The following is a 22309-nucleotide window of genomic DNA, read 5'->3' on the forward strand; positions in this document are numbered from 1 at the left end:
CTGAGGAACTGTGTCATGGGGAAAATTGAGTATCTGTTAGGCTGACACAGCAGATCAAAACAAGGAAGAGAGAATGAGGCAATCAGGCCATAACACAAAGACTTCCATAAATTTATTTATTTATGAAAAAATATGAGCACCTACAACATGCCAGACGCTGTGCAAATAAAATTGCCATGAAAGTTAAACACAATCCCTTGGAGCCAGAAGACTTGGGATCTGCTCCATGTTTCCATTTTACTGAGCTGTGCAACCTAATAAAAGCTGCTTAACTTTATGAGGATCCCAGATTCTGATCTATATAATAGGCATCTTTTATACAATTGATTCATATAATAATGTAGATAATAGATAACTATGTAATCTATAAATAATTACTTATTTCTTCACTTATTGAAATTCATGGCACATGTCATTGTAAAAAAGAAAACCCATACATATGAGATTATATGTATGGCTTACATATTTTTTATATTTATAACATATACACACATACATGTTAATGTATAGAGAGAGATCAGAGAGAGAGAGTCTCAAGGAGGACATTCTCCTATATAAGACTTCTTTTATTTACTGTGGCAGACAGGCAGAAAGGCAGGTCTTCATAGCATCCATCCCACTATTGCCATCAAATCATGAATCAAACACAAAGGTTGACTGGACACTAGGAGTACTTAGTTCTTTTTTAAAAAAAATTAAATTTTATTTCAGAATATTACCCTGGCATAAATGTTTGATTACACAAATTGCTTTTGTATCATCTGAGTCAATGTTATGAGTGTGCCTATCACCAGGACAGTGCGGATGTACCTATTAGGTGGGAATTAACCCATTTCCTCTTCCCTTCTACCATCAATTTGAATTTAATGAGTGTCACATTCAAAGTACTCCCTCCCTTTGGCTATCTTGCGACAATAATGATATTCAGTAGTGAGGTTTGTAGCACTTTTTCTCGGATGAGTTCATGAACTTAATTGCCTGACTTCATAAATATTAATTGATCGGTTACAATTTACTAGTGAGTATGTATGGTGTTTGTTTTTTCATTCTTGTATGCTTCACTTAGAAGGATGGTCTCCAGTTCCATCCAGATTGTTACACCATTTCTTATGGCTGAGTAGTACTCCCTGATGTATACATATACCACATTTTGTTAAACCACTCCTGTAGTGATGGGAATTAATGGTGCATCTACATCTTGGCAGTTGTGAATTGTGCTGCATAAACATTAAAGTGCAAATGTCTATTTAATAAAATGTCTTTTTCACTTTGAGTAAATAACCAGTAGTGGTATTTCTGGATCAAAGGGTAGGTCCACTCCTAGTTCTTTGAGGAATCTTCATATTACTTTCCATAGAGGTTGTACTAGTTTACAGTCCCACCAACAGTGTATAAGTGGCCCTGTTTCTCTGTATCCCAGCCAGTGTTTGCTGTTTCAGGAATTTTTGATGAAAGCTATTCTCACTGGAGTTAAAATGATTTGCATTTCCCTGATGATTAAAAATATTGAGCATTTCCTTTCATTTATTTATTGGCTATTACTCTATCTTCCTTTGAAAACAATTTCTGTTCATATATTTTGCCTGATTTTTAATGAGGTTGTTTGTTTTTTCTTCTTGCTGACTTGGTTGAGTTCTTTGTAGATTTTGGTTATCAGTTCTTTATCAGATGTATAGTATGCAAATATTTTCTCCCATTCTATAGGTTACATATTCCTCTATTGATTATTTCCTGAGCTGTGCAGATGCTCTTCAATTTGATCAAGTCCCATTTATTTATTTTTGTTGTGCTATGATTGCCTTTGTACTCTTCTTCATAAATTCTTTGCCTAGGCTGAAGTCTATAAGTGCTTTTCCAACTTCTTCTTCTAGAGTCCTGTAGTTTCATGTTTTAAGTTCAGTTCTGTTATCTATTGTGAGTTAATTTTCATGAGTGGTGAGAGGTGAGGATCGATCCTGTTGCAGTCTTCAACATGTAGTTATCCAGTTCTCCTAGAACAATTTTGTGAATAGCGTTTCTTTTCTTCAGTGTATATTTTTGCCAAATATCAAAAAAGACTATGAGAATGGTTTTATATTTGGGTTCTCTGTTCTTACCTATTAGTCCATATTTTTTCTCTTGTGCCTGTACCATTCTGTTTTGCTTAGTATATCCTTGAAGTCTGGTAAATTGACACTCCTGACGTGTTCATTTTACTTAAGATTGCTTTGACTACGGGGCCTCTTTCCTGGTTTTTTAAAAAGGATAGAGTTATTTTTATATATCTGCAAAAAATAGCATGGGTATTTAAATGAGGATTGCATGGAATCTGTAGATCACTTTATGTAATATAAATATTTTGACAACATTGATTCTGCTGATCCATGAACATGATATGTTTTTCTATCTGTTCACATCCTCTCCTTTTTCATTCTTCAGTGTTTTATAATTCCCTGTAGAGGCCTTTCACTTCCTTAGTTAAATATATTTCCAAGTAGTTGGTTGTTGTTGTTGCTATTATGAAGGGTATAGTCTCTTTAATTTGGTTCTTACCTTGACTATTGCTGGTGTACATCATTGCCACTTATTTCTGTATGTTGCTTTTGTAACCTAAGACTTTGCTGAATTTGTTTATTAATTCTAAGACTCTCTTGGCAAAATCTTTGGGGTTTTATAGATATAGAATCATACTGGTGGTAAAGAGTGATAGATTAACTTCTCTTTTCTCCATTTGAATAACCTTGATTTCCTTCTTTTGTTTGATTGCTTTGGCTAGGACTTCTGGCACTGTGGTGAACAGAAGCGAAGATAGTGGACAGTCTTGTCTGATTCTAGTTCTAAGATGGAATGATTTCAATTTTTCTCCATTTCAGTATGATGTGGGTTTGTCATTATGACTTTTATAAATTTGAGGTAAGTCTCATCTATGATGTGTGTTAAGTATTATAATCATAAAGGAGTGCTAAATTTTGTCAGATACTTTCTCTGCATCTATTGAAGGATCATATTGGCTTTGTTTCTACCTCTATTTATGTGGTGAATTACATTGTAAATTTGTGTATTTTGAAACATTCCTGCATTTGTGAGATGAAGCCCATTTTATTGTGGTGAATTATTTTTCTGATGTGCAGCTGAATTTTGGTTGCTAGGATTTTATTGAGAATTTTTGCATCTATATTCATAAGGTATATTGGATCTAGTTTCCTTTTTTTCATTGAGTACTTTCCTGGCATTGTTGTCAAGGTGATATTGCTTAGGAAAATGTGTTGGTGAGAATACCTTCATTACAATCCACAGGGTAGGTTTTGTAAAATTTGAGTGTGAACCTATCTGATCTACAATTTTTTTGTTAGAAGATTTTTTATTGCTTCTTTAATTTTGGAACTTGATGTTAGTCTGTTCAAGGAATGTGTTTCTTCCCAATTGAGCCTAGGGATGTTGTTTGTTTCTAAGAATTTGTCCATTTCGTCCACATTTTCTAATTTTTGTGCACACAGATTCTTGCAGTATTCTGAGGCATATTTTTGCTGTATATAGAATTCTGAGTTGACAGGTTATTTGTAGTTATTGCTGTTTGTTTGGGGGCTGTTTGTTTTTATATTAAAAATATCTTGTCACCCTCTGGCCTCCATAATTTTTGAGGAGAAATCCATGGTTTTTTGAAGTGGATTTATCACCATACATAAATTGGTGTTTTTCTCTGGTTACTTCCAATATTTTTGCTGGTTTGTTTTTAGTTTTGAAAGCTTTGATTATGATGTGCTCAGCATGGATTTTTTTTGGTGGGGAGGGGTGATGATATCCTGTTTGGGACCACCTAGTCTTTTAATGAGTCTATTTGTGTCTCTCATTACTTTGGGGAAGTTTTCAGCCATTGTTTCTTGCAGTATTTTTTCAGCCTTGTCTCTTATGCCTCTCCTTTTGTGGTTTCAAAAACACATATGTTACAGACCTTTGTTACATTCTCATAGGTCCATGAACTCTGATCACTTATTGTTTTGAGTCTATGTATTCTTTTTGTTCAACCCCCAAAACATTCTATTGTTCAGTGTTCAAGTTTATTAATTCTCTGTCCTCTTCATTCTACTATTGAGCTCACTCATTATGTTTACTAATTTAAGTTATTGTAGTTTTTTTCATCTATAAAGGTTTTATTGTGCACAGAGGCAAGGGGGTTTCAATCCTTCTTGGCAGCTGCTTTCCCCAGGATGTTGCTCAGCGCCTCCCGCTTCCTTTTAGCACGGATGTGTGTCCCCCCTCTTTTCTTTTTTTTTTTTTTCTCTATACATATACATGTGTTTATTTGGTTTCCACTTTTTGCCTTCACAAAATTAAAAAGGCTTAAAATTTAATAACATAACAATGTTTAAGATAAGGACTAGAAACAAAAACCTCATAAAGAATGAAAATAAATACATTTAGAAAAGAAATCAGATGATTGCTGCAATGAAATATTGAGCAATAATAGTAATAATGCAAAAAAGTAACATTCACATTGTCAGATAAGAGTATGTCTATTATAGAATGCTTTGACTCTGAGGTTCAGTATAACTTCTTTTTCCCTCCCAAAGTCTCAAAAAACAGACAACTAATATTTATAAATAAAAGATAATTTCAGAAAACAGATCATAGCAAATCTTATGAACAATAGAAAAAGAAATACTTCAAAATCACTCTACTTCATCTGGATACACCTGATAATAAAATTGGAAAAATATATTATTATAAAGGGAAATTACAAACATATTTCACTTATAAATGAGGATGTCAGATGCTGTAGGGGACTGCAATTGTCTGAGGATAGACTGTGGTATGCTTAAGTTGGCTAGAGTTGGGAGTCGATGCTGGCTGTGGTCTGGCAGCTCAGCTGGGCCCCCCTCTTTTCTTGATGAACTTGAGGGCCTGTTTGTCCTTGGGGACCTTGAGCAGCTCCATGGAAAAGCCACACACTTCTCGGATCATGTCCCGCATGAACTTCGTGTGTTTGGTGAGGCGCCCGTGGCCGCGGCTGTGCCTCGGTTTGCTCACGTTCTTGGTCACCTTGTGGCCCTTTTTGAGACCCACGGCCACGGGGTAGCGCAGAGCCATGGCTGAGACAACAGCGGGAAACTCCAATGGCTGCTGGCGGAAGCGTTATTGTAGTTTTTGATTCTAAAATTTCTATTTGGTTTTTATATTTATTTTCAGACCTTTCATAGTTGTTTGATTTTTTCAAGCATGTGTGATTACTGTTGAAGAATTTTTATTATGGCTGTTTTAATAATATGGCTGTTTAGATAATTCTACTGGCTCTGTTATACTGGTGTTGCCATCTATAGATTCAATTTGAGAACTTCCCAGTTCTTGGTATGAAAAGTGACTTTTTTCTTTCTTTTTTTGTTTTGTTTAACTTTTGATATAATTTTATCTTTTTTAACTAGCTTGCAAGGGAAGGGCAGCAGAAGTTCAGATTTCCGTACTTAGCTTCTTTTGACACCTAAGGGAGGAGTCAGAGAGTAGTTTTTATTACTGCTGGTCTGGTTTCTCAAATAGTATCCACTAACATTGCATTGGGAGTGTTCTCATTATCAATGGGCATTAGTGACAGACCTGCTGCTCTAGTAGGTCTTCAGGACACCATCCTACTGGAAATGAATTGCTACACATCATTACTGGACATGAATTGCTAAGGTTTGAGAGTGAACATAGAAGTATACACAGGGACCATGAAGAGTCTGTTTAAAAGGTAGGGGAGATGAATATTCAAGTTTCCCATTTGGCCTTCTGTGATATCACTCCAGCAAAGGTGTTATGATGACTTCATTACAGTTGTCATGAGGATGGAAGTCTAAGTTCCCCACTTGGAATTGCTGGTGTATGTAAAGGTGGAACCATAATTTTGTTCTATAGGGTTTGGTTAGAATAAAGTGGTTATTACCTCAAAGTTTTCTCTTTTGCTGGGCTATACCTTTTTTGGTCCTTTGAGTAAGCATTAGCTGAGGCTTCTTTTGTCTATGTTTGTTGGCACTTCTGAGTTGCTGACTTCTTCAGCTCCAAGCCTGGAATATAAAAGACAAAAAGAAAATCATAAAACTCACCATTATATCATTTTCTGGATTAAAAGTCCCTACCCAGTTGGCCTTCTTATTTCTGCCTTTTATTCTTCTTATAATTTTTTTTTTAGATGGTGCCCAAAATTTCCAGTTGTACTTAGTGGTAAGAATAGAAAAAAAAAAGTCTGCTCTATATTTCAGAATCAGGAACCCATTAAAAGTCTTTTAAAATAAAATACATGCTACTTTACTACTTACTGAGGAGTCTGTTCTAGGTTTTCTTACGTAAGAGAAGATATGTGTGCCAAAGCTACACATAAATGTTACAGTAACTTACCAGCATGCAGCCAGTCAGAAAAGCTTGGCATCAAGAGACTTCACCCTGGGCGGCGCCTGTGGCTCAGCGGGTAGGGTGCCGGTCCCATATGCCGGAGGTGGCGGGTTCAAACCCAGCCCCGGCCAAATTAAAAAAAAAAAAAAAAAAAAAAAAAAGAGACTTCACCCTACTGAGCAGATTGAGTCATTCCATTTCAGCTTTTATTTTTTAAGAGCACTAAAGCTAATTATTTCTTAAATTAGATGAGTGATTATTGAACTCCAGTTGCAAGCACCCAGTCTCCTCACAAGTGCTCCCTGGGTTGCTTTCTATTGTGTTGGCTCAATAGGCCTTGTCCCTGGAATCCACACCGAGGCTGTGATCATCTTCCCACTGCAACCCACTCCCTCACACATAACTTCAAATAACCCTTCCTCACCCCAGATTGCCACATCTCTCCCCTTAGTGTTTCACTTCTTTAAAAGAACAAGTTGAAGCATTTTGATCTTAGCTCCTTTGTGAACCTGCAGGACATTTTCACAGGGAATTGGATCCAATCCCCAGTAAAATGAAAGTCTCCTTGTTTTGAAGTTACAGTAACCTTACTGTTTCCTTATCAGTCCTCTCACCTCTTTGCTTTTGTATCTGCCACTGATTTATCTGACTCTAAAGAATTATAGGTAATCCACAGTCACATACATATTAACTTGGATAACCCTGGAGCAGAAATAACACCCAAATGAGTGACTAATTCTGGTGAGTCAATAAATAGAAAGACAGGTAGGAAGTGGAGTGGGTGAATGTGAGGGTAGGTTGTTTAATAAGTTGCAGATGAAACTTAGAGCTTTCTAGAAAGGTGACTCAATGAACAAAGGAAGTGCTTTGATTTAAACTAGAGGTCATTTCATTTCTAACCCAAAATATTTTCACAATTTGTTTTTTTATCTTGACTTGAGCACAGATAATATTTATAAAGGCAAGTTTCAGGGAAATGTGATTTAATTATTTATCAAATCAAACCAGTCTCCAAAGTGTCATTTGCTGCTCTATCCTGCCAACTGGACCTAGTTTCACACTCTGAGGAGTTTAATATCAAGATCTAGGAAGATTGGCACCTCCCAAGATTTGAAGTGGCTCAAAAGGGATTTTCTCCTTGACACTTGAACTTCATCAGTTAACCTGCCTCTGTAGTTCTCAAAACACAGGCATCACATGGGGTATTTGCTTTTCTGCTTCTTGTACCTTCAGTCCCAGTGAAAAATCAAACAAATAAACAAATAAAGGTTGGAACTGAATTTTAACAGCATTTTTGGAAAAAATCATTTCAAGTTTATTTGATACTGCCTGTGTTTATAATATAGCTTGCTTATTTCCTCCTCCTGTTTAGTTCTCAGGTAATCTTAGATTTAAATATTGAGCTAGGGACTTAACACTTACCCCTGTTCTTCATTTATAAATCATAGCCACAGAATTTCTCATCCTTCTGTTTCACTTGCCTTGTAACAAACTGAGAATGGGAAGTAGATGTAATCTTTAGGTCCTTTCATGCTGTGATACATCAGCTGAAAATGCCATCCAGAAAGAGGTTGTGCTCTGTTCATAATAAATGTGTTACACAGGTAGATGAAGTTAGAGTCTCATGTATTATCTGTGAAGTGTAGTGCATAACTTTTCTCTACAATTATTATCCTTCAATTTTATTTTTATTTTTCATGAGCTTTCCTCAGCAAGAAAGCTAGAACATTTAATCCTGAGTTAATGCAAAATGTTTTAGCAATGTTGGTAGGAGGCAGTGCCCTGGAGATGTTGATCAAGTCATCACTATCAAGTATACCCCAGGCGTGTGTGGCAAATTTGACCTCAAGCATTTGCAAAATGGATTTTGGATGTGGCTCCTTCCATCAGTTACCTTAGAGTCTAAGAGTTATTCTACTAGCATTATAATAAAATTCAAAAACATGATAAATAAATAAAAGAGGGAGGACTAAACATAGGACAATAATTCAAGCAGCAAATATATTTTCAGTAGACTCAATAAAATCTTGCAGAGCGGGCGGCGCCTGTGGCTCAAGGAGTAGGGCACCGGTCCCATATGCCAGAGGTGGTGGGTTCAAACCTAGCCCCGGCCAAAAACCAAAAAAAGAAAAAAAAAAATCTTGCAGAGCATGCAAAATAAAGATACATATGATAAATAGGTGGAGAGGTGGTGAGTTGAACTCACAGACATAAAAACTGGGTTAAGTTTTCATGCCTGTCTTCACCAATTCAGGAAAAATTCATGGAAGAGTTATTATTTCTAAACTTGTTTTTAAGCATTGTAATAACATGAAAGGCGTGTTTGGAATAAGTTGCCAAATCAAAGGAGCATTAAGTAAATTTATTCATGAGCTGTCAACAAGTCTGGCTGGAGTGTGGTTTAAGAGACATGACAGGATTTGAGGAAGATCTCACTATGGATTATAAAGTGCAGGACTCAGTGTAGGGCCAGGAAATATAACTAAAACCCCAGGTTATGCTATCTCTCAAGATGTTTTGAGAGAGAGCACATGCCATACTCAATACTATTGTGAAACCAATCTATAAACACTTACACACTCATATGAATGATAAACCACAAATGCAGTCTAGCATGGGGGATGGGTGAAAAGGGAGAGGGGAAGAGAAGGAGGAAGGGCAACTTGTGGGGCAGGGGCATTTGGTGGGATTTCACCTAATGTGCACTATGCAAGGGTATATTTCAATATAACTAAGAGTAAATTTTACATGTCTTACCACAAAAAATAGGTAAGTGAGGTGATGGCTCTGTTAGTCAGTTTGATTTAAGCATTCCACAAAGTATATCAAATCATCACATTGTACCCCATAAATGTATACAGTTATAATTTTAATTAACAATTAATAAAAAAATAAGAAAATTCTTCAGGGGTAAAAATAAATAAGACAAAATCTCTAAGTTTGGCTATTTACAGAAACTATCATTCATGAAATGAAGGCGCAAGAAACTGAGTTCTTGATTTATTGAATATTTCCTGATTTAATGAGTTCAGCTGAACTTGCTTAGAAGACCAGGATCAGTATCTAAGACTCCCCCAAATCTAGGAAGTCAGTGTATGAATGCCATTCAAGTCATTTGTGATTGAAGAAACATCCTTTTATCAATGGAAAAGAACCCAAACTCTATAAAATAATTTTAAAAGGTTTATTCTTTTTTTTTTTTTTATTCTGAGCCAAGTATAAGTGATTATAGCCCACAGCCAAGCCCAAGAATCCTTGACCAAGTGGTCTCACAGTAGTTGGGTTACAGTTTGGTTTTCTACATTTCAGGAAGACAGGTATTATAAATCAATACAGAGAAGAATTACATTAGTTTGGCCCCCAAAGGCTGGACATCTCAAAGCAGAGAATTATAAAGGTGAGTTTAAAGATTCTTTGATTTGATTTAACCAAGAAATGAAGCTTGATCTAAAGGCTCAGAATGCTTTAAGTTAAAATAAGGAAGTCTATTAATTAAGGCAAGTCATCACAGGTATACTCAGACTCATGAGATCTGTTGAGTAAATTAAAGATGTACAGGTGTGGTTTAAGCTTTTTTGATAAGTTACAAAGGATGTATCAAAGAGGGAAGGAGATATGACATGTCTGACCTCCCTTCTCATGACCAGCAGCAACTCAGCTTTAGGGTAATTCTGGGGTCTCCTTGGCCAACAGGGAATCCATTCAGTCAGCTAATGGGCTTAAGATTTTATTTTAGTTCTCAGTTTGGAAGCACCAGGGTGACTAGAAAAAACTTGGAACCTGGGGACTAGATAATAACCTTAGATCTGTTGATTACAGCTGTGTCCTTGGGAAAATTATTATTCCACATTCATGAGTCCAAGTATCCTAACCTAGTAAATGTGAGAATTGTTCTACATTGGCATTTCCTAAACTGTGTTCCAAAAACTATTCAGCAATTTGAGGTAGATTACATTCCAAGATGTCAACAAGAGTCCTTCTTGCATTCTAAGTGTGATTTTGCAATGTGACTTTGTCCCCACATCAGTGGGGGATGTCAGCATATATTCCCCTTGTATCTAAGCTGGCCTTTTCCTAATATGTGTATTTATGTGACAAAAGTGATGTTGTTTGATTTTTCAAGGCTAAGCCTTTGGTATCTTCGTGGTTTCTGTGGTGTGCCCTTTTGGAACATTGTCTTAAATCCACCTTGTAAGAAGGCCCTTTGAAAGATGTGGAACCATGTGGAAGATAAGTGGAGCCCTCAGACAGTACCAACTGCCAGACCATCTTCTCTGAAAAATTGTGAAAAATAATCCATCACTGTTGTTTAAAGCCACTACATTTGGAGACAATCTGTTATATACCAATAGGTAATTGACATAGTGCTCAGTAAAATATGTGGCCTTATTTTTGAGTAACTTTGGGTTACGATTGTCTGAATGAGGTAAATAGGTGTCTCAAACTACTGAATTTCAGAGCCTGCAACATGCTGATCTTAATTTAAAACTCCAAAGTGTGAAAGAGATTTGTATGTCATGTCTTCCAGTCTTATTTGATCGGAGAAAACTGTTTTTCTTTGAAAACTGTTTAAACACTTTTGGATTACAATTTGAAAAATGCTAATATAGTTGAATTACAAAGGTGTTCCCAGATCTAGCATTCTAGAAATCTGCAAGTGAAACAAGAACTGCTTTGGTAACTATTTCTTCTTGATTATGTTGATGACAAGAAAAGCCATTCCATAGTTGGCTACTACCAAATTTCATTATTCATTTCCACTGAAACTGGTTATTAATCAACTAGCAGAGGAAAGAAGTATTGGAATTATTAATGAGCAATTAAATAGAGATTAAGGAGCTATTAACCTGCAGCTTGGTGGTGGAGACTTGGCTGTCAGGTGGCATGAGAGCCTGATGGATGTAGACCCATGAGAGGCTGTCACAATGATGAAACAAGCAAAGAGCAGGCTAATAGATTTATCTATTTCTTCTTGGCAGATTGTAATAGGATATGGGATTGTCCTGCTGATCTAGGGATCTAGAGAAAGCTCTTAGTAAAAAGAATGTGATTAAAACAAGAAGACCTGTCCATCAGCACTATATATACTTCATACTCTTATAGAATAGTAATATGATCAAAGAGTATGTGTGTGTGAGAGAGATGTTTATATGTGTGTCCTTGGGGGACTAAGTATAGCTAAGTGTGTCTCAAATATCTTTTTTCCTATCTATTAAATGTGGCCATATATTGTGTTTTTTTGTTTCTCAGAGGGCTTCTGATATATCTATGTGTGTTTTTGTAGATGCTCATGTATGCATTTTCTTTGTTTATTCATGTGGTTTTGCATATGGAGGCACATGCATATGACTGGGAAAAAGCGTCTAATATGAACTGTGGTTCTTTATAAAGAACAAAATTCAGGGTTGTTTGCTCTTGTTGATTAATTAGAGTTAACCATAGATTCTAGTTATCAGCCAATTTTGCACTGATGGTGGGATTGGAAACTAATACAACCTCTATGGAAAGAAGTGTGATGAATTCTCAAAGAACTCAAAGGAAGTTCCCTTCCTTTTAAACCTGCAATCCCATTACTAAGTATATAGCCAGGAGAAAAAAAAATTATTTTACCACAAAACTATTTACACTAGAGTGTTTATTGCAGCTCAATTCACATTGCCAAGACATGAAAGCAACTCAAGTGCCCATCAACCCAGGAATGAATCAACAACTTATGGTATATGTATACCAGGGAGTATTAGCCATAAAAAGAATGGAGACTTTACATCTTTTGTGTTTACCTGGTTGGAGTTGAAAGACATTCTTCTTGGTAAAGTTTCTCAAGAATGGGGTTAAAAAAAGGATCCAATGTACTCAATACTCATATAAAACTAATATATAAATAACTACACACCCATACAAAAGAAAAAACACAAATATGGTCTAGCAAGGGGGAGGGGAGAGGAGGAAGGGAAATTGGTGGGATCTCACCTAATATGCACGATGTAAGGGAGTTCAGCACCCCCTGGGAGGAGGGCTCAGGTACATCTTGAACTTTACCTTAGAATTGAAAATAATGTAACCTAAACATTTGTGCTCTCATATTAATTTGAAATTAAAAAATAAATAAATAAGAAATTCAGGGTGACAGGAGTAAGCCATAGCCAGAGAAAATGGAAGGGGCTGGCAAGGCACAGTGGTTTTATAAGTCGGTACAACTACTTAAGTGGTTCCACCAAGGATAAGTTTTGCTTTGGCTGGGAGGTGAGTGAACTGCTTTCCTGTTTTGGTGAATTCATCCTTCACCATGGTGTGGAGTCAGAGAGACTGCAAACAGAAGTAAATGAATAAGGGAACAGAAACCTGGGAATCGGATTGACAAAGCCAATCAACTGATGCATTCTTGGTGATGACTGCCTTAATGTCTCATTAAGGTAAATTGTTGAAGATCATAACAAAAAAAAAAGCTTTTATAAAGCTTAAGTAAGAAGAGAAACATCCTTGATTTTCTCCCTACTTACTTAACATTGTCTCCAGGTAAGCTATTCTTCTTTTGTTTTTTGATAAACTAATACAATATAAACTGATTTAGATCGCAAGTACTAAGTAGGCTGGGAAGGCTCCAAAGCACAGGAGGGTGTAAAAAAATTGACTTCTGCAAAGAATTTGGAATCAGCCCATGATCCTGCTTTTCCAGAGATGACAGAAAGTGATGAGGTAATAAAATTAACAGGACTCCTGGCCCTGACTTCCCTCCTAAGGCACTGAGTGCTTATAGTCACATGGGAAAAGGATCTTGTTGGTTTAGCTTTCAAGAGAGAAAAGAAAGGTGCCAATATGTATCAAACACCTATTTCATGCCAATTACTGTGATAGGATCTTCACACATGTTACCTTCTTCAATGTGCAAACAGCACTAGGTGGTAGATATGATCATCTCTATTTAACAATTGAAGCTCAGAGGTGTTAAGAGACCATCCCAAGGTGTTACAGTTGTCAGGAAGGAAAATCCCACACCAATATCAGTATATATTTTTTTCCACTATGCATCTGCCTAATTCAGGTCATGATGTAATTATTCAAACAATTGGTTTGATAAGAGCAGATTGCCTGTAAATACATCTATACAACTGACTTCACTACCAAGGGGGAACTTTGAAATTAGACTTTAAAATGGTCCACTCAAGAAAACAAAATTAGTCAAATGAGCAGGTCCAGCAAGGCAGGAATTTCTTTTTCTTTCTTTCTTTCTTTTTTTTATTAAATCATAGCTGTGTACATCGATATGATCATGGGACATCATACGCTAGCTTCACAAACCGTTTGAGTGTGATGAAAGTGTGTCAAAAGGCAGGAATTTCTGAGGGGAACCAGAATTCAGAATACCCTCATTTTGGGTGGGGGCAGAAGGGTATTAATTTTTCCCCATATCCAGCAAGTAAGATGGAACCTATGACCATCTTCTGACTTGGTAAGACCAAGGGGGAGCAGGAAAGGGCACTGAAGAAAGGAAGTCTGTGCAGCAGGTCTCTGAATCCTGTCTTCAGTTGTAGCTTGTAGACCAAAATAAGGGCTGCCCTAGTTAGTCCACACAAGGGCCAAGCAAGTCACCAGAATAGGAACCCTAAGACTACTGGGAACTAGATCCCCTGCTAGAAATCAAGGCTATGCCTCAAGCACTCTCCTATACATATATCTCTATTTTTCTTCTCCCATACAGGAAGTGGCAGAACAGGAATCAAGTCTTCAGACAACCGGATTCTGACATTGTCTCTCATTAAGTATTTATACCCCTGCCTTACACATGAAGGTTCTGAGACATTAGTTGCATGAAACCAGTAAGTGATTGCACCAGGATGCATCAGAAGTGCCTGAACCTGAAGCTTGTTATCTTTCTTCCTTCCCTTTAGCTTAGCCCAGGAAGGGCCTGGCAAGGCTGTTGGTATAACCCCAAGTTAAGAACTGAATCATTGTGTGCTGGAATGACACCTTGATTTGCATGTGCAGGGTGCAAAATAAGTATTGCCCCTGCTCTCCAAGAGTTTCTGATCTAATAGGAAAGACTCTTAGAGTAAAAAGCCAACTGAGAGACGGGGTACAATAAAAGTTTATTGCAGAGATTTATGAACATAAAAGACACTACATTTATATTCTCCTGGGTAGCATAAAGGAAAGTTTTACTGTGAAAGCTGGTCTCTGAAGGAAGGGAAATTTTAAGAAATGGCAATTTGTAGGACCTTTCAAGCAGTGAGAACAATATGAACAACAACAAGGAGGTGGGATCCTGAAGGGCATGTGGAGGGATAAATGAGTGTTTGGGAATCACTGTTAGAGGAGAAAGGGGATCAGAGAGGAGCTGAGGCTAGAAAAAAAGAGATTTGAATTTGAAAACAACATCAGCTAGTGATAGACAGGATTACAGTCCAAGATTATATATTTTTGCAGACTAGGGAGCCCTAGAAAGTCCTTGAAAGGGAGCTCTCTGGTGTCCACATAGAGAATCAGCACAGCGGGCAGAGAACTGGGGCCTGGGAGTTCAGACAGGAATGAGTCCATTTATTTGAAGGTGAGAATGATGAGTCTTATTTCTCACGGTCTCACTCTAATCTCTGTGTCTACCTGACACCACATGAGATACAGACTCATAGTTCTGGTATGTGCATTTTACAGGCAGTGATCCACAACTGGGAATGAGTAGGGGTACTAAGGGGCACAAGGAAAGTGGGAGGAAAACCTGGCCTGCTGAACCAGGAAGTCAGGAGTGCCAGAAGCAACCTAGGTAACCAGTGGCCAATAGAAAAGGGCATTAGTGCCTTGAGGCTCAGAGAAGCCCATGAAAGACTTGCAAACAATTTCAGAGAGTATTTATGCTGCTGCAGACCTTTGCATCTCCATCTCACCTTTTCTCCTTCAGGAGAGGTACCCACTTCCAACTCTCTTTGGAAGTGCTCTAAACTTTCTGTTTGTTCTTCCTAAATAAAATCTTTCTTTGTTGCCTGGAAACTCGTGTAGGTTGCTTTTACTTTATATCAAACTGCCTGTGATTCTCCAGTTTTATTTTCAGTTCCCACTCACTTTTGCTTTTGATTACTGCTGTGCCTCAGTTGAACGTTGTAGCTTAGCTGAGTAATCAAACCATGTCCACTGGGTTTGGGAAATCGGAACCCCCGGCTCCCGACAGGGAAGTGGTGCTTTTGCGAAGCATCCCATTTCAAGAGGTACAGTAACATTTCTGGAGAATGTGACAGGTTTTAAAATATTTAGATGGATAAAGAAATCTCTATGTGTTCTGAGTCACAGTGAGGAACCAAGAGGGGGCCCCATGGGCAGTGGCTCTGGCAAAGCATAGGGTTTATTCTTTGTTTCCTTAAACCCCAAAGACAGAGTCCCAACCATGGGATTCATTTTGCAGAAAGAGAACCCAACCATTAAAACAGTAGCCAACTGGGGTCAGAACGGGCAAGGAGACACTGAGATTTGCCTAACGAAGATTCAGGTAATGGTCCTCCTAGTCTACCCCAACTGGTTCCAATACCAGGATGAGAAACTCAAGTTGGATTTAATGCATTTCTAGGTAGGTTTGAGTGTTTGGTGGATCCCTGACAGATTTACAACAGCAGCCTTCAGACTAGATACCCAGATGTGCCCAACCAGGTTTATAACCAGATATTGTGTCCCTGCTAGTAACATTTGGCCAAGTCCCCTTATCCTGTTAGCCTTCACTAACCTCCCCAGCCCTCCAGTCAACTGACGGGCAGGGCTGGATCCATTTCCTCCTGAGAAAAGCAGAGGTAATGGAGTCAAGTCTCTACAGCCCCATGCCTGTGACCACATTCAGGGATCTTGCTATTTTGCCCCTACTGGGTCAGATACCTTGCTCACCAGCACCAACTCATGTCATCCCAGGAGTTGATGAGCCTTTTTAAGCATTGTCTTTGGGCCTTTGGTCTGTTCTATTCAGTCACAGCCTACCTTTGGGTTTTATGCTACCCTTACCTCCTTCAGACCATGAATATCCTCCCACCTGCAATTTAGTTATTGGTAGGCAATGTGATCTTGAGCAGTTCTTTGCCTCAATCTCTTTGATCTGCAAAGCAGGGGCAAATTATAACTCCTTCAGAGGATCATTAGGAGGATTAAATATTATTAAGTCTGTGGAACTGCTGAACATAATGCCTGATGTAACATTGACACTTCAAGAAATGCTATCCTCTGATAACAAGGAAAAGTTTGAAGAGTGGCACTGCTTGCAAGGGGATAAGAAGGTGTGGGTGGAAGCAGAAAACACAAGGACCACTAATCTCTTTCCAAGATTGATATCCCTGCAAAATATTTAGCACCCAGGCCCTGGGACCATGACCCACTTTTGAGACTGTGCTGCCCAAGGTGGAAAGTGGTGCACAGCAACTCAGCAGTGTGCCCAGCCCTGTCTAGGGAACGGTGGCATCTTTTCCAAAAGTCTTTCACCTTTCCTACGACTCCCAGAGACTTCTGGAGTAAAAATTACTAGCAGTAAGTACAGGAACCAAAATCCCAACATAGACATCTTAATAACTCCCCTGTGCGTAACATCCTGTGTTTGCCTCCCCAGAGGACTAGTATTGCTATAGTAGTTTCTTATATTTTACCTCTGTAAATTGACCACCCAAAGGAATGTAACAAACTGGTCAACATACAAAGGTGGTCAACATAAATAACTAGGCCTAGTGTACTGCTATATACATGTGGTGTATGTCCGGTCTATGAAAATTAGGTCAACTTAAGGTGGTGGTCGATGTAGGGAGGTGGTCAACCATGGAGGTTCTACTGTAGTTTAATTTCAGCCTCATTCCTGTGCAATGCAGCTATGAGTGTTCCTCTGTTTAGCCCTGGGCCCCATGAAGTGAGATTATGAATGGCCTGTTATGCTGGGAGGAGGTGGGGACAGACAACGAGCAGGACTGAGAGAAGAGCACACACTGTATTCTTTTTCCATCTGCCTGAGTTAATTTTTAATAAAGCAAACAATGAATGTTTGAGTTTCCTTTCTAAAATATTTTGACTAGCAATTTCATGAGTAGGAAGGGTTTAACCAGGCTGTCTCCAAAATAGTGACTAGAGAAAACAAAGTGAAACATGCTAATTTTGAAGAAAATCGAATTATGACATGGCTGACATCAATTTGATAAAATACTAAAATGTGGGAAATGATGAGGAAATAGCTTCCCAAAATTCTCCTGAGGGCGATCCTATCCAAATACGTAGGATTTGGCCCCATTTGAACACCTGGAATGCTAGTGTATAAATAGCGTTTCATCAGCATCTTTACAAAACACGACCAGGTAGTCCCAAGGCCAAAAATCCCCGGATGCCCCAGGTCTGGACTCAACTTACTCTTTCACCCAACTGACCTGAACTGAATTTCTTTATTACCCAAGATCCTCACATATTCTCTTTCCTCTTCTCATGTTCATCCTAGTTTTTTTTTTTTTTCTTTTTGCCTCATTGCACACAGTACATGACATAAACTTTTCTTTACCCCAAGCCTGGAGCTTAGAGACTCTGGAGACTCCTCTGGATTCTGACTGCTGAAAGGAACAAGCTTCTCTTGATGTCTGTGCCTTCTTTCCTTGAGTGTCAGAGGCCATGCCTCCTTCTGCAGAGTGTTCCTACATGTAGCTCAACATATCTCAAGCTCTTTCTAAGCAAAGCAGGATGTTGTCTTTTAAAGCTCTTTTGTTCTATATTTGAAAGTTTTGCATAGATGCAAAGATGCTGATCTTATAATTAACCTTCTGTCCTCAACTTTTCCATGAAAATTCGTATATTAACATCTAAACTCCATGGTGGTATATGTGGTAACACTGCCCAGTTGCAAACTTCCCCAGTCCCTAAGAAACCTTAGGTGTTTTTATACACTCTCTGAAAACTCTGACACCTGTAAGAGACAAGCTCAGGTCAGAGTGCTGGAAAACAATGAACATATAGTTCATTCACAACCATCCTTCCACTCAGTGTCCAGCTAATATCAGAAATGAGAGTGGTCCATTCTAGACCAGCCAGCTCTCTACCACTTTCTAGCTGACAGACTCCTAAGCAAACCCAGAAGATATCAAAGATGGCAGCCCCCATCCACAGAACTGCCCATTTATACATTTATCATCAATAATGAATACCTATTGTTTTAGGCCAGTAAGTGCTGAGGCAGTTTGTTATGCAGCAACAGATATGAAAAATGCTATAATATATGGTTATCTATCTGTTCTTTTCTCTTGCTTCTTTGTCTGCCTCAAATATTAAAAAAAAAGAAAAGAATCTATGCGCATCTTAACTCCAGCATGGTGGAGTCTGGGAGACTAGCTCAGCAAGTTCAGAGAGAACAGCTTTGCAGCACAGATGGCACCACCACACAGACTTTTTTTTTTTTTTTTTTTGGTCACTTTTTCTGCCTTCACACATTTGTTGAAATTATCATGAAGACCACACAATCCCCTTTTCAATTTTATGGATAAACATGCAAACATTTTTGAGGGTCTTTTTCCCATCTATTGTTTTAACTTCAGGAAATACAGTATTTAAGGTGGACAAGGATAACGAAAATGGCTTCTTGGAAGATGTAAGGTGATGGTTATGTTAATTACTTTGATTTAAGCATTCCACATTGTATATCAAATCATCTCCTTGTACCCCATAAATGTATGCAGTTATGATTTAATAAAAATTAAGTTTAAAAAAAAAGAAAGGTGTCTATGTTATGAAAAATGGTTAAATTTACTTAGGTATTGAGAAGAAATTTTCTCTCCAGGGAAAGGAAAAGTGGGTAAAGAAAGGTATTGATTGATTTATCAAAAAAATATAACTGAGCAGTTGCCTCAGGGCCAGGTCCCACTCCAGGAAATACAGGTGAATTAGTGAACAAACAGACAAAATCTCTGGGCTTGGGGAGGTAAAGAGTGAATAAGTTAAATACTGTCTGATAGTGATCAGAACTATGGAGAAAAATAAAATAGAGATTTCTGTGAGTTAAGGAGTAGGTTACAACTTTAACTAGGGCAGTCAGAGAAGGCCTCCCTCAGAACGTGACATTTAGTCTGGGTTCTGAAGGAGGTGAGGTTGTAAGTCTTGCAGATATACAGGGAAAAAGCATTCCTGGTAGTGGGGACAGTAAGTTCTTGGGCTTCTCAGAATGAGTATATCTGGGCTTTTCAGGGAAAAGTGGAGCTGGAGCAGGTTGATGTTGGGGGTGGGTCAGTAGGAGATGAGATCTGAGAAGAAATGCAAGTGGGCTTTGAGCAAAGGGTGACACAATCTGGGCTCAATTTCAGAAGAATCACACTAGCTGCTATGTAGACCATAGCTTGCTTGGAACAATGGTGGAAACAGGATCCCCTCAGATCACTGACAATCTGACAGAGAGGGGTGGTGGTCTGTGCTGTCTTGGTAGCTTTGAGGGGGCACACTGAAAGATTCTGCTGCTGAACAGGTTGTACTCTGTGAGACAAAGAGGAGTGAGGATAAATCTATTGTTTCTTTTCAATTTGCCATTGAAAAGGAGTGGCAATCAGGTTTGGGAGAGAAAGGAGATAAGGAGTTTGGTTTGGGACAGAAAGACCTGACTCTGGTGGTATAGTCTGGGTATCACTGTTTGGGCAAGTTGTTTGGCAAGGATGTTATAGGCATGAGAGTGATGGGTATAAGGTGAGGGTGTCATGTTTCAGGGCAATGGCCTGTGTCTCCTGTTCCTGGCCAATAAAGGATCAGACACCCCAAAGTAAGGCAAGTGTGAAACAAAGTTTATTGAGAAAGAGAAAGGTTTACAGAGTAAGAGCAAGATAGAGCTTTACAGGGCAAGATACATTCACAGCAGGCAATGAATAGGGCTCCATGGTTGCAGTAACAAAGGCCTTGGTTATGGATGAATGTTCTATTTTATACTGCCTGGGTTGGCCCTAATTTATGGTTCAGAGGTCATCTTGGAACCAGAGTCTTACTTGCATATGGACCTCTCATGAGCTTCTCTGGGAGCCCATAAGGACAATGTGGATTTAGGTGCAGATTTAAGCTGAGCACACAATAATTAGCCTTAAGGCTGTTCTAGATCACCTTCAAGACTCTATTGTACCTGTTGGGAGGTCTGCCGACTAGAGTCTCCTACATCCTCTTGCAGTTGGCACGCTAAGTTCTGATTGGTAGATTGGTAGAGTGTGCCCTCCTCCCAGGTATAAGCAGTCGCTCAGGTAGGACTATGGTGAGACGAGAACCTGGGGGCCCTACTATGTCCTTTTTCCCTAAGGGAAATTTCTAGCTATCTACCCAATAAAGGGATTGGGGGCTACATAATGGAAGGTGCCTGAAGAATGTCTTCAGCACCGGAGTGAAAAGTTAAAATCCTTTTCTATGGGTTAGGGTGGTGTCATAGAAGGCAAGTAAAATACTTAAAAACTGATTGTCCAAAGTTTTTTCTAGTTCCATATAAAATGAAGTACTATTTTTTCTAGATCTTCAAAGTATGACAGTGGTGCTTTGATAAGGATTGCATTAAATTTGTAAATTGCTTTGGGTAATATGGACATTTTAAAAATGTTGATTCTTCCAAGCCATGAACATGGTATGTTTTTCCATTTGTTAAAAGAGTCCACAGGGAACTCAAATTTATTAATAAGAAAAGAACAAGTAATCCCATTTCATTGTGGACAAGGGACTTGAACAGAAGCTTCTCTGAAGAAGATAGGAGCATGGCCTACAGACACATGAAAAAATGCTCATCATATTTAATCAAAGAAATGCAAATTAAAACCACTTTGAGATATCATCTAACTCCAGTAAGAGTAGCTCACATAACAAAATCCCAAAACTACAGATGTTGGTATGGATGTGGAAAAAATGGAATACTTCTGCACTGCTGGTGGGAGTGCAAGCTAATACGTCCCTTTTGGAAAGAAGTATGGAGAATACTCAGGGATCTAAAAGTAGACCTGCCATAGGATCCTGCAATTCCTAGGTGTATATCCAAAAGACCAAAAATCACTTTGTAACAAAGATATTTGCACCAGAGTGTTCATTGCAGCTCAATTCATAATAGCCAAGTCCTGGAAGAAGCCCAAGTGCCCATCGACCCATGAATGGATTTATAAATTGTGGTATGTGTATATCATGGAATATTATGCAGCCTTAAAAATATGGAGACTTTACCTCTTTTACATTTATATGGATGGAGCTGGAACATATCCTACTTAGTAAAGTATGTCAAGAATGGAAGAAAAATATCCAGTGTACTCAGTACTATTATGAAACCAATTTACAATCACTCACACTTTCATATGAAGAATAGATCACAACTGTGGCCCAGAATGAAGGAGGGAGCAGGAGGGTATGGGAGGGGAGGGGGGAGGTCAGATCAAGGCAGGGTGAATGGTGGGATCACATCTATGGTGCATATTGCAAGGATACATGTCAGATCTATTATGTATAGACTATAAATGTCTTAACGCAATTATTAAGTAAACAAGACGAGGTATATATTAATCAGTGTGATGTAAGCATTCCTAATTCTATATGAAATCAGCACATTGAACCCCATAAATTCATTAATGTATACAAGATCTATGTGTTTATGATTTAATAGAGAAAAAAGGAAGAAAAAACTGGTTGTCCACTGGTGGTCCTTAGAGTGAGGCTTTGAAGGGGCTAACCACTCAGAGGTTTATAGAAGCTAGGCAGAGGGTATAAATGGAAAAAGTAGGATGTAAAGAAAATGAAAGCAAGAGCACTCTGCTTAATGCCACGGACACCCAGTCTCAATGGCAGCAGAACCACTTAAGTGGATATTGGGATGTGGCCAAAGGAATTCCACACCTATCCACAGGGGAATTGGTTATTTGCCTTCAGACAATGTGGCAGTGTATAAAGCTATATCATATTTTTTAATTAGAATCTAGAAATCTGAATTTTTATGTGAACTCTGTAGCTTTGTATAAGTCAACAAGCCATTTATTTAAACACACACTCA

General features: G+C 38.4%; 1 protein-coding gene across 1 annotated transcript; it reads right to left on the reverse strand.

The window, feature by feature from the left end:
* Positions 1 to 4156: 4156 nt before the first annotated feature.
* On the reverse strand, positions 4157 to 5067 carry LOC128582014 (60S ribosomal protein L36-like). Its single transcript, XM_053585493.1, has 2 exons — positions 4853 to 5067; positions 4157 to 4238 (listed from the first exon to the last, which is right to left on the reverse strand). The coding sequence occupies exons 1-2, from the start codon at positions 5065 to 5067 to the stop codon at positions 4157 to 4159; spliced, it is 297 nt and encodes a 98-aa protein (XP_053441468.1).
* Positions 5068 to 22309: the final 17242 nt, after the last annotated feature.

Source organism: Nycticebus coucang, chromosome 3 (assembly GCF_027406575.1).
Source record: "Nycticebus coucang isolate mNycCou1 chromosome 3, mNycCou1.pri, whole genome shotgun sequence".
Classification (NCBI taxonomy): Eukaryota; Metazoa; Chordata; class Mammalia; order Primates; family Lorisidae; genus Nycticebus; species Nycticebus coucang.

Excerpts from the sequence above, each read along its gene's own strand:
- LOC128582014 (XM_053585493.1), bottom strand. The coding sequence starts at position 5,067 with ATGGCTCTGCGCTACCCCGTGGCCGTGGGTCTCAAAAAGGGCCACAAG. Across the intron at positions 4,239-4,852 it reads TTCATCAAGAAAAGAGGGGG|AGGGGGGACACACATCCGTG; the intron begins GCCCAGCTGAGC and ends AAAAAAGAAAAG.